Genomic DNA, 15524 nt, shown 5'->3' on the forward strand with positions numbered 1-15524 from the left:
GTTACCTACATAACTTGAAGTAGGCCTAGCAGCATATTCTTTAATAAATTTTCTTCTCACCCTAAGTTTATTCAAGTTTTCCACTTATTTTTAAGTCATTTTTGTTCATTTATATTTCTTAAAATTATTCTTTGTATTCAGACTTTCAGATTATTAATACATTTTAATATGATATCTTCTAATAGATTTTGACCCTCATCTCTAGTTATTATCTCTGATTTCTGATATTATAATTTAAAATGTTTTCCCTTGGTGAAAGAATTGCTAGAATATTATAAATTTAGTTGATCTTTTCAACACATAATCAATTTTGCTTTTGTGGTTTTTTTTTTTACTTAATCATAGAAATTAAATTTCATCTTTAACAATTTTGTTTTACTATTTTCTTTCAAATTTCATAGTAAGAATGCCTATTATATTTTGTTTTAAGTCTTTAGCATATGTTTTCCAATTGGCAAAGCTTTAGGTAGTATGCTCATCCATGTGCCTTTTCCACATCTGACTCTTGTCTTTATCACATGACCAAAATTGTTCTCAATAAGTCACAGATCATCTACATATTGACAAAAATGACATACCTTCTGTCCTTGTCTTACTACAACTCTTCATATAGCATCTGTCATTAACAATATCCCCTTTCTTGAAACTCTATTCTTTTGGCTTTTCTGATAAAACCCTCTCCTCATTTTTCTCCTGCATCTCCAGTTATCCTCCTTCAGAATACCATGGGTAGGCTTCTTTTCTTCTTTTAAATGTCAGTGTTCCCCAAAACTCTGTGTCCTGGAAGCTCTATTTTTATTAAACATGATTCCTAGTGAATTCATCCAGACCCGTGGATTCATCTTTTATATGCAAAACTCTCTAAACCCAAATGTTCAGCTCCTTACTAAATAAGATCGATTGCAGAAAAATACTCTTATCTTAACAGATATCTTAACTTGTCTAACTTTAACAATATCAACATCTTTATTTTATCCTCTGTCAGTATTCTACATACTTGTGATTAATATCAATATTCTCAGGTTGCTAACCTAGAAATTTTAGACGGTTCCCTGTCATTTACTCACATTCAATCAGTCACCAAGTTTGGAAGATTTATCTTTACCCCTCAAGAATCTATCCCCCCTTCATGGCTCTTCCCAGAATATCTGCCTTAGAGTACCTATTTTAATTAAAATTATTTCATTACTCCACTAAGTGTCCTATTTGCAAACTGGCCTCTCTCCTATCTATATGCCACACTACTTTCCAAGTGATTTCTTTAATAAATGAAACATTTGTTCATTGGTGACTCACAGCTTCTGTTCTTGCATATCTATTTGTTTCCTCTACTCAGGATGACCTCTACCCACCCCTTTCTTCACCTATCTAAATCCCCTATGTTCTTCAAAGTTCAATTCTTATATTTCCCTCTCTGAAAAGGTCCCTCTCTACAAAGGAGTATATGAAGGTTACTACCTATACTTCTGTTAATGTGCTAGCATAGCACCTTGAACACACGCCTTTCATAAAACATATGATTCTGTAGTAATCACTGATTTATTAGATTATTCCTCTAAAGAAGCAACTTGAGGCCAAATGACCTGGATTGTTTGCTTTGGTACTCTCATCAGCTAACACATTTGTTCATGTTCCAAGTTTTTATCATATATAAGTAATTTTTTAAAAATTGTATCTAAATAAAAATGCCTATCAACATATATACATAACCAGAATTAACTGTTAGTAAACTTCCTGTGCAAACAGAAATACATAAAACAGGAAAAAATGTAAAAGAAATATTCTAGCTCTATTAAATTCATGTTGCTTTTCCAAATGAATCTGAGTCATGCATGGGGGTCAAAAAGAAAACTCCTATTAAATAGGCTTCTGAGTTTAGGAATGTAAAAACTGACCAGGTACTCTACACTGGATTGCTACAGACTGTTCTACACTGTATTACAAAACCTGTGCCTAATATAACCAGGCTATTAAATAAAGCAGTACAGTTGAAAAGAAGAAGCCAGCATAGTGACTGTGATGAATCCTTTAAAAACTTGGTCCTTAAAAATTTATCAAAAATAAAGAAGGATTTGATCATTATAAACCCATTGCTTTTGGTCTTGCCACAACAGACTGCTCAATTTAAACTATTAGCTCTCATAGGATTCTTTGAGGTTTCTGTTGTTGATATTTATCTGATTTTATTTCTTGGGGGAGGAGTTATCTTGTTTTCTTTTTTTTCCATAATTAATTATAGTATTTAAAGAAGCATAAATTTTATGAGGGCAAAACTGGACCATCAGAGAGTAAAAATACAAGTAAGCTGGTTAGAAAAACACTTAGTAAGAGTTCCAGTTTTCTAATCTGTATGTTAATTCAGCCCTGACCTAAATACAGTAAATTTGATTTAGTTACAAATTTTGGGTTATCAAAAAGTGGTAGTGAAACTAGGGCTTGAGATTCTATCTCTAATTATGAGTCAATATGATACTATTCCAGAACACAGACTATAAATCTAGACTATAAATCCAGTAAACCATCACAAAATGAATTTTGTTATTCATAGGAAGAACTCAAAAGAACATTGTATGGAATGGAAAAAAAAACAAACTGTCACCAGTATAGAAACAAAAAAACATTAAATGTGAAAGATACACATTCATAGTTTAAGAACTGCATTTTTCAAACATACCTTGTCTATTAATTTACTTGCATGAAGACTCAAGCTATTGAAGAATATTTTTTTGCTTAGCAAATGCATTTCTTCAATGGTAGTCAACAATGTGGTTGCACTATTTCCAACAATGCCACTAAAAGCAAAAAATATTTCAGGTTGCAAAATGGGCTAAAACAATTCAGTTTTTTATCTGAGTAGAATTCTTTAGAAAGGTCTAGATTTAAATAAAACTTTTTTTACTAAATTTATTGAGATGACATTGATAAATAGGATCACATCAGTTGCAAGTGTACATTTCTATGATATATGATCTGTATATTGTATATATGTGCCCACCACCCAAAGTTACATAAAAATAAATAATAAGTTTTTATACAGAATACCTGTGAATTAAAAACAATTAACCTACTTTCATATAATAATGACAGTTTGTTGTCTTTTCCTTTTGAATTAGGTAATAAACAAATGAAAACAAACTACAATGTTTTCAATACCTTACAATCTTTTAGTTTTTCAGTGCGTTAGAACAGACACTCATAATTTGCAAACCCATATTTTTCTTCTGTTAAAATAAATGCGTATCTTGTTTATCCAGGAATATCTAATTTAATTTTAAGGAAGCCATTCTATCAACAGCTCTATTGATAAAATATTTAAATGTTATTAATACTGTGTTATTTTTTGAATTAAAACTATTATACCATATCAGTAACACACCTATAAATTATGCAGTTTCTCAGTATGTACATAGCTATCTAAATAGCAGCTATATATTTAGACTAATTATGAAAAATCTGATGATAATGTGAAATAATCAGCACATTCTATAATTCTCAATTTGCTATTACAAGGATATTTCTTAGACCCATCCAACAGAGTTTTGCATTTTTCTCTGGATGTAAGACAAGCATGTATGTAAAATAAATCCCAATTTTATTTTCCTAATTCTTGTACTGAAAATGATTTTAAAATGTGTTTTTAGGGTAAAAGCCTTTTGTTGATGCAAAAATATACTATAATCCAGAACTAAATCATTATTTATATAGGCACAATAATATATTACTATAATAAAACAATCTTAGATTGCTAAAGATAAATATTATGGCATTAACAAATAACAGTAGATAGTAAGCAAAAAATACAACAAATTTACTGAGAATTTATATACAACATATGCTACAAAAGCAAACAATACTACCTATTTTAATATATTATGAAAGGAAACTATATTGGGATAAATTCTTATACAGTTAATGGAGACAAAGCAAATTATCAATTTAAGAATATGTAAAGTAAAAACAAATTCCTAAACAGGGACCTATAATAGTTGTATTTTTTGAAAAAAATTTAAAGGATCTCAGTTAAAAATATTATAAGCGAGCCCTGGCCGGTTTGGCTCAGCAGTAGAGCATTGGCCCGCAGACCAAAGAATCGTGGGTTCGATTCTGGTCAAGGGCACGTACCTTGGTTGCAATTCAGTCCCTGGCCCTGGTCCAGGTTGTGAGAGAGGCAACCAGTTGATGTGTCTCTCTCACTTTGATGTTTCTCTCTCTCTCTCCCTCTCTATCTCAAGATAAAAATGAAAAAAAGTATCCTCGGGTGAGGATTTTTAAAAAATAATAATAATATTATAAGCGAAATATCAAAATAAACTGGAAGGGAACTCCAACATATGCCTATCCATACAATAAAAATAAGGATGCCTCTGAATAAAAGTATAATACATCAAGCAAAAAGAAAAGAAAACTGAAAGAATAAAAATAAACTATTATCTTAATAAAAAAATGTGAAGATATAAGATAAATTTGCATTATTTATTTTTAAAAACTTGAGTTATACCCTGGCTGGTTTGGTTCAGTGGTTAGAGCACGGCCTGAGGTCCAGAGAGACCTGGGTTTGGTTCCCACATGAGCAAATACCTCGGTTGCAGTTTGTCCCCAACCCTGATTGGGTCGTGCGGGAGGCAGCCACTCGATGTGTCCCTTTCATGTCGATGTTTCTCTCTCTCTCTCCCACTCTATCAGAACAAAAAATGGAAAATGTCCTCGGGTGAGGATAAAAAAACAAACAAACAAAAAAACTTGAATTATCAGCCATTTTTGCAGTTACTCGGGTCTAGAATTTACTAACCTTTACTAAGTATTCACTAGGCACCAGTAACTGGACAGATACTTGTAGATGCTTTTTGGTTTCTGTTTTTCCTTTAGGCCCCCTGCCTAATTTTATTTCAATTCAGAGACCAATTTCCATTGAGCTCACTCTGGTTTCTTTAAAGCCATGTCCTTATTATCATGATCTCTCAATCACTTTCTAGCTTGTCATGTTCTAAAAACCAATTTGTAGTTTCTAATCTCAATCTCTCTCTTCCTTCCTCTTTCTTTTCTTTCTCTTACGCCCTTTCTTTTTTCTATTCATTTTAAAAGTACAGTAGACCTATGATATTATATCAGTTTCAGATGTACAACATAGTGATTCAACATTTATATACCTTACCTTTTGGTATTTCAATTCATATTTCTACCCAATTTGCTTATATTCCTATTACTTATTTTTTCAATTGTAGGTATTATATACAAATTCTCTGATATGGAAGATGAGAGTGAAATTCTCTTATACAATGCTCCTCTCCCACCTCAATATATCCAACATCATCTTTCCCAGGCTTCCTAATAGTTATATCATAGCATTCTAGTAAATAAATAAGCAATGTTTCATATTACAAGCATGTAAATACTATTCAGAGATGACCAAGGAATCGTGGAATTCAACACAAGGGAATGAACAGGCCTGTGAGAAGACAAATCCCAGTGTGATAGCCATGCAGTAGGCCCAGAGAGTAACTAGTTTAGACTGGAGAAGGAGAAGGAGGGCTCCAAGGGCGATGTGGGGAAGGGAGAAAAGGAGAGACATTGGGAGGGATTACTTGATGGTCTTGACTACATCGTAGAAAACGCAGTTCACTTAATAGTTTGGGTCTAAAATAGTGAAAAAGACATAGAAAAATAAGCAAATACAAAACCAAGGAGTTATTAACTACAGAAAGAAAAACTTTTACAGGAAAGAAAATGCAACCAAAGTATACTGGATTCCCTGTTTCCTGGATTCCAAATCTTCCCTTTTTTGGTTTACTACTGCATTTTGATGAAATCTGTCCTCCAGCAGTTATAACATATAGGAGAAATAATTTTTTGAGAACTTGCATCTCCTACTTTTTCCCAACTTCACTGGCTATTCCTTCCTAGTTTTCTTTGGGGGATTCTTCTCTTCTCAAGCACTAAATAATGGAGCTTCTCAGGATTCAGTCCTAGACCTTAATCTTTATCTACACTCACCTCCTAAATGATCTTAGGTCCTAATGGCTTCAAATATCAACTGTATCTACAAACTACCAAATTTAAAGTTTCAGCCTTGATTTCTCTCCATTATCTGCTCACCCAACATCTCCTACTGCATGTTCACATAAAATCTAACATGGCCAAAACTGACCTAAATTCTTCACTATACACGCACTCCCCTCAACTTGTTCCTCTCTGGCATTCCCATCTCAACAAATGACAAGACCAGTCAATAGTTGCTTAAATCAAAAGCTAAGAATTCATCCTTTATTCCTCACATCTGACCTCAAACAGTCCATAGTTATGTCCTACTGGCTATAACATAAAACATTCTCCAGAACTAACTACTTTTTACCACCTCCAAGACTATCACAAACGGCTTCCTAAATTTCTTTGTTCCCTTTTTGTCCACTACATTATATTATCTACAGAATACCCCGAGTCACCTTACTCATATATCAGCTCAAGTTCTTCAAAACCCTCCCACATCTTCCCCAACCCATTCAATATGAAAATTAAATCTTTGTAGCATGGTCTACAAAGTTCTGTATCATCTAGCCTCTGCCTACCTCTGTAATTTCATCTTCCCCTACTTCTTCCAATTCATTCCACTCTAACCACTGGCCTATCTTCTGGTCCTCTACAATGCAAAGTTTTCTTGGTCTCGAGGCAATAGTATGCCCCTACATAGAAGCACTCTTATTTAAGATCTTTTCAACCCCAACTCCTTCACATTATTCCGGTCTCTATTTAAATACCACCTCCACCAAAAGACCTTCAAAAACAGGCACACACATATATATCTACTAATTCGTGGCCACTCTTTATATTTTCTATTTCCTTTGTCCAGCTTTATTTCTCCTCATCACCCTTATCACACTATCTAAACTTATTTTATACTTGTTTGTTTCTACCATTAGAATGTAAGTTTAAACTGTGTTTTGTTCACTGCCATTTCCTTAGAACCTAGAAGCCTTGATATTTATAGACAACTTAACTGACTAAATGAGAAAATGTGTCAACAAGTAGAAAAGTACATGCAAAAATGTATCATAAGATCTTAACTGTCATTCTCAAATTTATCATCTTCAAAGACAGAAAAATTTTCATTGTCAGAGCCTAAAAACCTACTATTGTGTTTAGAATCGAAATGATTTCATTCTTAACATTCCCTACATTAGAAATTGAGTTATTACCTTCAAATAATAAATTTCATGCAGTTTCACATGAGCGTTACTACATAGATAACTTAAAAATTATTTTATGACTATCATTGCATAATATAGCATAAGCTATCTGTTAGCTGCTTTCAGCACTTAACTATGTATCATTCTCTTATTTTAAGAAGCCTATGCCTTACAACTGAAACGAATTTACTGCTTTAGAGTCATGGCAAGTGGTAATAAATTTATATTTAAAATTTTACAGGACTTACTCAGATCTTATCTCTGATCAATTTTGTGGTTTGTTAGTTTTGTTTGAAAATCTACCAATGGGATAGGAAAGCCGTCTCTTAGCTGTGAATTTTTGTGTGGTTAATCTGAGTCACTAGAAGGTAGGTAATATCATTGCCAAAGTCTTTTGGTGCTTTGCAAAACAGTGATCCTTACACTTCTCCTGGATCTGTTAGTTATAATGATTCTCTTGGCTTTTAGCAATGGGCATTCTGTTCCTGATACTATCATATTGGATAAAAAAGTAATTTTAAAATAATTTTTAGGCCCTGGCCGGTTTGGCTCAGCGGTTAAAGCGTCAGCCTGAGGTCCTGAGAGACCCGGGTTCGGCTCCCGCTAAGGGCGCGTACCTCGGTTGCAGTTTGTCCCCAGCTCTGGTCAGTAGTGCGGGTGGCAGCCACTCGATGTGTCCCTTTCACATCGATGTTTCTCTCTTTCCCTCCCACTCTATCTGAACAAAAAGTGAAAAAATGTCCTCAGGTGAGGATAAAAACTAAAAAATAATAATAATTTTTAATGGACTAATATGGAAACTATCAAAAATAAAGTTTGAAAGAACATTGTTTAAACAATAACATATATAACAGACTCTTAGAGTGACATTTATAATAAAACTCATGTAAATACCATCAACAGATATATGCAAAGCAAAAATAAATGCAAATTTTAGAGTCAAAGATTATATTTTAAATAAGACAAATGGTTCCTAATCAGATAAAGTAGCTTTCATTTAGAAACACTAAAGCAGCTTTTACAAAGAGATGCTAAAGTAGCTTTATTTAGACAAGATAAAGCTATGGTTCTACTTTGTCACTAATAGAAAACTAAATGGTAAAAAAGAATTGTCATTTACATCCAGAATAGGATATTGAAAACTTCTTATGCCCTATTCTGAGTATAATATATAGTGCTTTAGGTGTCATAAATCTCTTTTACTAATGCATTTACATTGTTATATAATTTGTGTATGTGCACATATATGTATGCATGCATATAACTGTGTTTAGAGAAGAAAGGCAAAAGGAAACAATGGACCTGAAAGAATAGCACATATTCATATGGTTCATTCATTCATGTGGAGGTTCCACTAGTCATGCAAACAGTGCAAATAATAAAACAAATCTTACACTGTTCTAACTGAATGAGGTATCACAGGATTTAACAAGTACAGTTAATCATTCCACTTACCTGATTGTATGATGGTAAAATTTAAGGAGGTTAGAAATTTTATACAATAAAACTGCCCCAGGTTCAGCAACTATTACTTGTTCAATTCGAACCTATTAAAACAAGTGAGAAAAATATTAAACATTTCTTAAAAGCATGACTTTTTTCTTCACTACTCATGTTATAAAAAGCTTTAAAAATGATAAAATTTTATTGTGGCAGAAATAAAAAAATTCCTTCTAAATAAAAGTTTCTGAATATTAAATCATAGGGGATGGTAAAATAACAAAAACAGTTTAAGAGATACAATCTACAAAAAAAAGAACCACATTCCTGGCTGGTGTAGTTCCGTGGTTGAGCGCTGACCTATTCAGCAAGAGGTCACAGGTTTGATTCCCAGTCAGGGCACATGCCCAGGTTGTGGCTCAAATCCCCAGTGGGGCGTATGCAGGAGGTGGCCAATCAATGTTCTCTCTCATTGATGTTTCTATCTCCCTCTTCCTTCCTCTCTCTCTAAAATCAATAAAGAAAAAATTAAAAAAAAAAATTACCTACAAAATTTGGCTCAAAGCAGTTGCTACCAGAAATAATCAGTACAATAATGAGATCATATTGTGGCTTTTCACCAGTATATAATGGTGAATAAATGGAATTTAGTTCAGCATTAAATTGCAAAAAAATTGTTACATCCCTAAAAAGAGATTATTCGTGCAAATGTAATGCTCTTTCACCAAATATTAAAAAATAAATAAGTAAATAAAATAACTTTATTTCCCCATGGCAACTTAGATTTTATTTCTATAAATTGAATTGGGGGACACTGATTCATAAATTCATACCAGTTTCAAGTGTACCACTAAATAAAACAACCTTTACACTGCACTGTGTGCCCATCACCCCAACAAGTCTCTTTCCATCCCCATTTTGCCCTGCTTTGCCCACCTCCACCTAGCCCACACCTCCCTTTACCTCTGGTTATCACCACACTGTTGTTTGTGTCTATGTGTTATGTATATGTTTCCTGGCTTATCCCTTCAGCTTCTTTCATCCAGTCTCCCAAACCCTCTCCCCTCTGTCAACTGTCAGTCTGTTTTCATGTATCCAGGCCTCTGTTTCTATTTTATTTGTCAGTTTATCTTTTTCATTAGATTCCACATATAAGTGACATCATATGGTACTTGCCTTTCTCTGACTGGCTAATTTCACCTAGCATAATAATCTCCAGGTTCACCCATGTTGCTCTAAAGAGTAAGATTTCCTTTTTTTACAGATGTGTAGTATTCTATTGCGTAAATGTACAACAGCCTGTTTATCCACTCATCCACTGAAGGGCATTTATTTGGGCTGTTTTCAGGTCTTGGCCACTGTAAATAATATTGCTATCAACATAGTGGCCTATAATTTTCTTTCTTTATAGTGTCTTTATCTGGTTTTAGAATTAGGATAATGTTGGTTTTGTAAAAAGAGCTTGAAAGTCCCTCCTCTTGAATTTCTTTTTAGAATACTTTGAGAGAATAGGTGTTAGTTCTTCTTTGAATGTTTGGTAAAATTAGCCTGTGAAGCCATCTTGTCCAGGACCTATTTGCTGGAAGTTTTTTGTTTGTTTGTTTGTTAATCCTCACCTGAGGATATTTTTCCATTGATTCTTAGATACAGTGGAAGAGAGGGGGAGAGAGAGAAAGAAACATCTATGTGAGAGAGACATATTGGTTGGTTGCCTCCTGCACAATCCCAGCCCCAACCAGGCCGGGAATGGAACTTGCAACCCAGGTATGGGCCATTAATTGGGAATCAAACCCATGACCCTTCGGTCCTTGGGCCAATGCTCTAACTGCTAAGCCAAACCAGCCAGGGCTGGAAGTTTATTACTGCTTCAATTTCATTAGTTGTAATCAGTCTATTCAGGTTTTCTGATCCTTCCTAATTCAGTTTTGAAAGATTGTTTCTAGAAATGTATTCATTTCACCCACATTGTCCAATCTGTTGGCATAGAGATGTTGATAGTATTTTCTTACACACCTTTGTATTTCTGTGGTGTCAACTGTTACTTCTCTTCTATCATTTCTTATTCCATTTATTTGTGTCCTCTTTTGTTTCTTGATGAGTCTGGTTAAAGTTTGGTCAATCCTGTTGATCTTTTCAAGAACCAACTCTTGGTTTCATTGATCTTTTATATCATTTGGTTAGTCTATCATTTATTTCCACGCTGATATTTATTATCTCCTTCCTTCTCCTTACTCTGGGCCTGTCTGTTGTTCTTTTTCTAGTTCTTTGGGTGAAGGATTAAATTAAGATTTTTCTTGTTTCTTAAGGTAGGCCTGTAGTGCTAGAAACTTCCCTTTCAGGACTGCTTTCGCTTTGTCCCATAGATTTAGGGTTGTTGTGTTCATTTGTTTCCGGTTAATTTTTTATTTCTTCCTTGATCTCACTGTTAACCCATTCACTGTTTAATAACATGCTATTTAGTCTCCATGTATTTGAATTTTTTAGTTTCTTTTTATTGTAATTGATTTTGTTTCAATATCATTGTGGTCAGAGAAGATGCTTGATATGATTTCAATCTTCTTGAATTTGTTAAGACTTATTTTGTGTCCTAACATGTGGTCTTATCTTTGAGAATGTTCCATGCGCACTTGAGAAGAAAGTATATTCTATTGCTCTGGGATAAAATATTCTGTAAATATCAATTAAATGCTTCTCATCCAGTGTGTTGTTTAAAGTCACTGTTGCCTTGTTGATTTTTTGTCTGGAATATCTATCCATTGGTGACAGTGGAACGTTAAAAACGCCTACCATGACTGTATTGCTTTCGATCTCTCCCTTAATGCCCTCCAAGACTTTCTTTATAAATTTAGGTGCTCCTGTGTGGGGTGCATACATATTTACAAGGGGTATATTCTCTTGTATTGATCCCTTTGGGATTATATAGTGATCTTTTTTGTCTCTTGATATGATACTTGTCTTGATGTCTATATTGTCAAATACAAGTATTGCTACCCCAGCTGTATTTTTTTTGTTTCCATTTGAACAAAATATCTTTTTCTATCTCTTCGCTTTCAGTCTGCATCTTTTGTCTGATGAGGGTGGGTCTCTTGTGGACAGCATATGTATGGGTCATGTTTTCTTATCCATTCAGGCATCATTTGTCTTTGGTTGGAGCATTTAATCCATTTACATTGAACATTATTGATAGGTACACACTTACTGCCATTTTATTCTTTATACCTACATTCCTCTCTCTAGTCTTATTTTTTTTCTTATCCTCACCCAAGGACAGTTTTGCATTTATTTTCAGATAGAGTGGAAGGGAGAGAGGAAGGAAGAGAGAGAGAGAGAAACATCAATGTGAGAGAGACACATCGACTGGTTGCCACCCGCACAACCCCAACCAGGGCTGGGGACAAACTGCAAGCAAGGTATGTGCCCTTAGTAGAAACTGAACCTGGGACTCTGGTCTGCGGGCTGACTCTCTAACCACTGAGCCAAACTGGCCAGGGCTGCTACTTCTTCTTAAAGCAAGCCCTTTAACATAACTTAATTTCTTGCAATGCTGATTTGATGGTAATGAATTCCTTTAGCTTTTTTTTTGGCGGGGGGATAGGGGAGGGTCTAGGAAAGGGTTTATTTTGCCTTCCAATTCAAATAACAGTCTTGCTGGATAGAGTAGTCTTGGTTGCAGTACCTTAGTTTCCAACACATTGAATATTACATTACAATCCTTTCTGGACCTGCAGTGTTTCTGTCGAGAAATCAGCAGACAGCTTGGGGACTGCCCTGTAGGTAACTACCTATCTCCTCTTGCTGCCTTTAAGATTCTCTTTTTTTATCCTCGTGCAAGAACACTTTATTATTATTATTATTTTGCATTTATCTTCAGATAGAGCGGGAGGGAGAGAAAGAGATATTGAGAGAGAGAAACATCAATGTGAGAGACACATCGAGTGGCTGCCACCCATATGACTCCAACCAGGGACAAACTGCAATTGAGGTACGTGCCCTTAGCAGGAACCAAACCTGGGACTCTCCGGTCCGTGGACCAAAGCTCTAACCACTGAGGCAAACCAGCCAGGGCTCTCTTTTACTTTAACCTTTGCGATCTTAATTGTGACATGTCCTAGTGTGGGTCTCTTTGGGTTCATCTTGACTGTAACTCTCTGTGCTTCTTGAACTTGTATGAATTTTTCCTTCATCAGGTTAGGGAAGTTTTCAGCCATTATTTCTTTAAACAGGTTACCTATCCCTTGCTCATCTTCTTCTTCTGGTAACCCCATGATGCAGATGTTGTTACACTTATTGTTGTCCCAGAGATCCCTTACCAATGGTTCTCAACCTGTGGGTCGTGACACCTTCGGGGGTCAAATGACCCTTTCACAGGGGTCGCCTTAGACATAACAGTAGCAAAATTACAGTTATGAAGTAGAAACAAAAATAGTTTTATGGTTGGGGGTCATAACATGAGGAACTGTATTAAAGGATCGCAACATTAGGAAGGTTGAGAACCACTACCTTAAACTTTCCTCATTTTTTAAAATTCTTTTCTCTTTGATGTCCTGCTTGTGTGCCTCCTGTTATCTTGTCCTCTAAGTTGCTGATTCAATCATCTCAGCTTCACTTAACATGCTACTGATTCCTTCTAGTGTATTCTTTATTTCAGATATTGTATTCTCCTTTTAAGACTGGTTCTTTTTTATGGTTTCATATCTTTAATGCTTACTGTCTCTTACTTTCAGTTCTCAAGGAAATCATTCATACTTCCCTAAGGTCCCTCAGCATCCTTTAAGCCACTATTTTAAACTCTACATATGATATTTTGTTGCTTCCATTTCATTTAATTCATTTTCTGGAGATTCCTCTTTTTCAACTTGGGAAATATTTCTTTGTCTCCTCATTTTTTCTCTGTGTATTAGGTAGATTTACTATGACTCCCAAACTGGTTATGATGGCTTTATGATGAAGGTGTCTTCTGGGGTTCAACGACACAATCTTCCAGATCACCTGAGATCCAGCAATGTTTCAGCAATTCTTGTGGGTTATGTGCAACCTGTTTGTTGTAGTTGAGTCTTGAATGCTGTTGGTCCTTTCATGAGTAGAGTTAACCCTTCAGGCTAGCTGACTATAAGGATAAATCTTAATCACCACGTATGAGTCACTATGCAGTGGCTGTCCTACCCTTCAGAGGCAGAGTTGCTTCCAGCAGGGTCTGATGCCTGCTGTAATCTCCCTTTGGCTGTGATGCTTATGTGGCAAGTTGGGACAGTCCTGGTGTGGTCTAAAGCCCAGTAGTGGGTGTTTTGGTCTGGGTCCACTTGGACAGGGTTCAGGACAGGCTGATGTCAGACACTGTGTGTAACAAACCTTGGGTTACCTGTCTGTAGCTACCACACTATTCACTATTTGTGGCTGCATCTACTGGGGCTGGGTGTGGGGGTGAGGGGCCAATATGTGTCCTCCATCTCCCCCCCCCCCTCAGAACTAAGGGAAGATCTATAAACAGATCAAGGTTCCCTCAGTTCTGCCTTCACCTGCAGCTACTCTACCTCCCAATGAGGTAGCCCGGTCTTCCTTCAGAGTCTTCCAAAGCACACTGATATGTACTTATTTTACAATATCTGCTCTTAAGCTGCTGCTTACATTATATCTTCTTATTTCCTTGCGAGATTCTAAACATGGACATTATGTTTTCTGCTTCTTTTATATCTCTGCAACATCTGGCAGAACAGTACATACATGACAGATGTTTAATAACTGTTTCTGGGAAATGGCGGCGAAGTGAATGGAGCAACACAGACCATCTCCCAAGAGCAAACTGGATTTACAACGAAAATAAAGTCAAATCGTCAGGAAAGGGCAGCCGAAAGACACCTTGGAGGAACACATAACCAGAAACACCCACTCAATCCTGGTAGGCTTGCGAGGACACGAGAGGGGGCCAGGAGCCCACGGTCCGCAGCGGCCTGGGCAGGGGCCAGGGAACACAGCGGGAAGTTACTGCTACCGCCTCCCTTGTGACCCTACATGGGCCCTGGGAACTCTGTTGCCTGCGAAGCTCTCAGCTGGAGCCGCACAGACTCGCGGGCACCAGGGGACTCGGCGGGACCAGGGAACTCGGCGGGAAGTTACTGCTACCGCCTCCCTTGCCACCCTGCATGGGCCCTGGGAACTCTGTTGCCTACTAAGCTCTCGGCTGGTGCTGCACAGAATTGCGGGCACCAGGGGACTCGGCGGGACGCTGCTACCAAGGCTGAGTCCCGCGAACTCTGCGTGCTAAGCCCTCGGCGGGCACCGCGCAAACTCACAGGGACCAGGGGACTGTGCTGGACGCTACTGCCACCTCTGCAGTGTCCCGCAACCACAGCTCAGTCCTGGGGCATCTGCTGAGTGCAACCCCTTCAGCTGGTGCCACAGCTGCAGCCACCCCTGGCTGGAAGCAGCGCCCTTGGGTTAAAAGTCCCAGGAGGCTCCACAACGCAGAGTCCAGACAGAGGCTAAATTGACAGCAGCCACTCACCTTGGGCTCTGGTAGAGGGAAGGCAGACTGGACTGGAACTGTGTGAGGACACTCGGGTTTTGGAGGGTGCTAAGAGCTTTTGCTGAGTGCAGCCACGCAGGACTGTGGTCATTTTACTTCTTCTCAGGGCCCTGGGGAGAGGCGGCGGCCCCTCCCTCAGAGATTCAGCCCCACCTGGTGGCCATTGAAATGCTAATTGAGGCCCATTAACAACAAACACCTGCCTCACTCTCAGGAAATCCTCTTACACTGAGCACCTGAGGGAGTTTCTCAGGTAACTCAGAAAGCAAGGGTCTGCAGGTGACCTCTACTAATACCCTCCAGGCAAAAAAAGCTAGAGGACAACTACCATTCCATGGGCCTGCAACACTAACCAGAAAAGCTAAAACTTGACGGTGGTG

At 37.0% G+C, this 15524-nt stretch overlaps 1 protein-coding gene across 2 annotated transcripts in view; it reads right to left on the bottom strand.

The window, feature by feature from the left end:
* The window catches only part of COG6 (component of oligomeric golgi complex 6), a 147646-nt gene that overhangs the window by 70980 nt on the left and 61142 nt on the right, over nt 1–15524 (bottom strand). For both annotated transcript variants that reach the window (XM_036249983.1, XM_036249984.1), the window contains 2 exons: nt 8637–8728; nt 2675–2792 (listed from right to left, as the gene is read on the bottom strand). In XM_036249983.1, the coding sequence (XP_036105876.1) occupies nt 2675–2792; nt 8637–8728 (210 nt within the window). The remainder of the gene's footprint in view (nt 1–2674; nt 2793–8636; nt 8729–15524) is intronic.

This window comes from Molossus molossus, unplaced genomic scaffold (assembly GCF_014108415.1).
Source record: "Molossus molossus isolate mMolMol1 unplaced genomic scaffold, mMolMol1.p scaffold_m16_p_9, whole genome shotgun sequence".
Classification (NCBI taxonomy): Eukaryota; Metazoa; Chordata; class Mammalia; order Chiroptera; family Molossidae; genus Molossus; species Molossus molossus.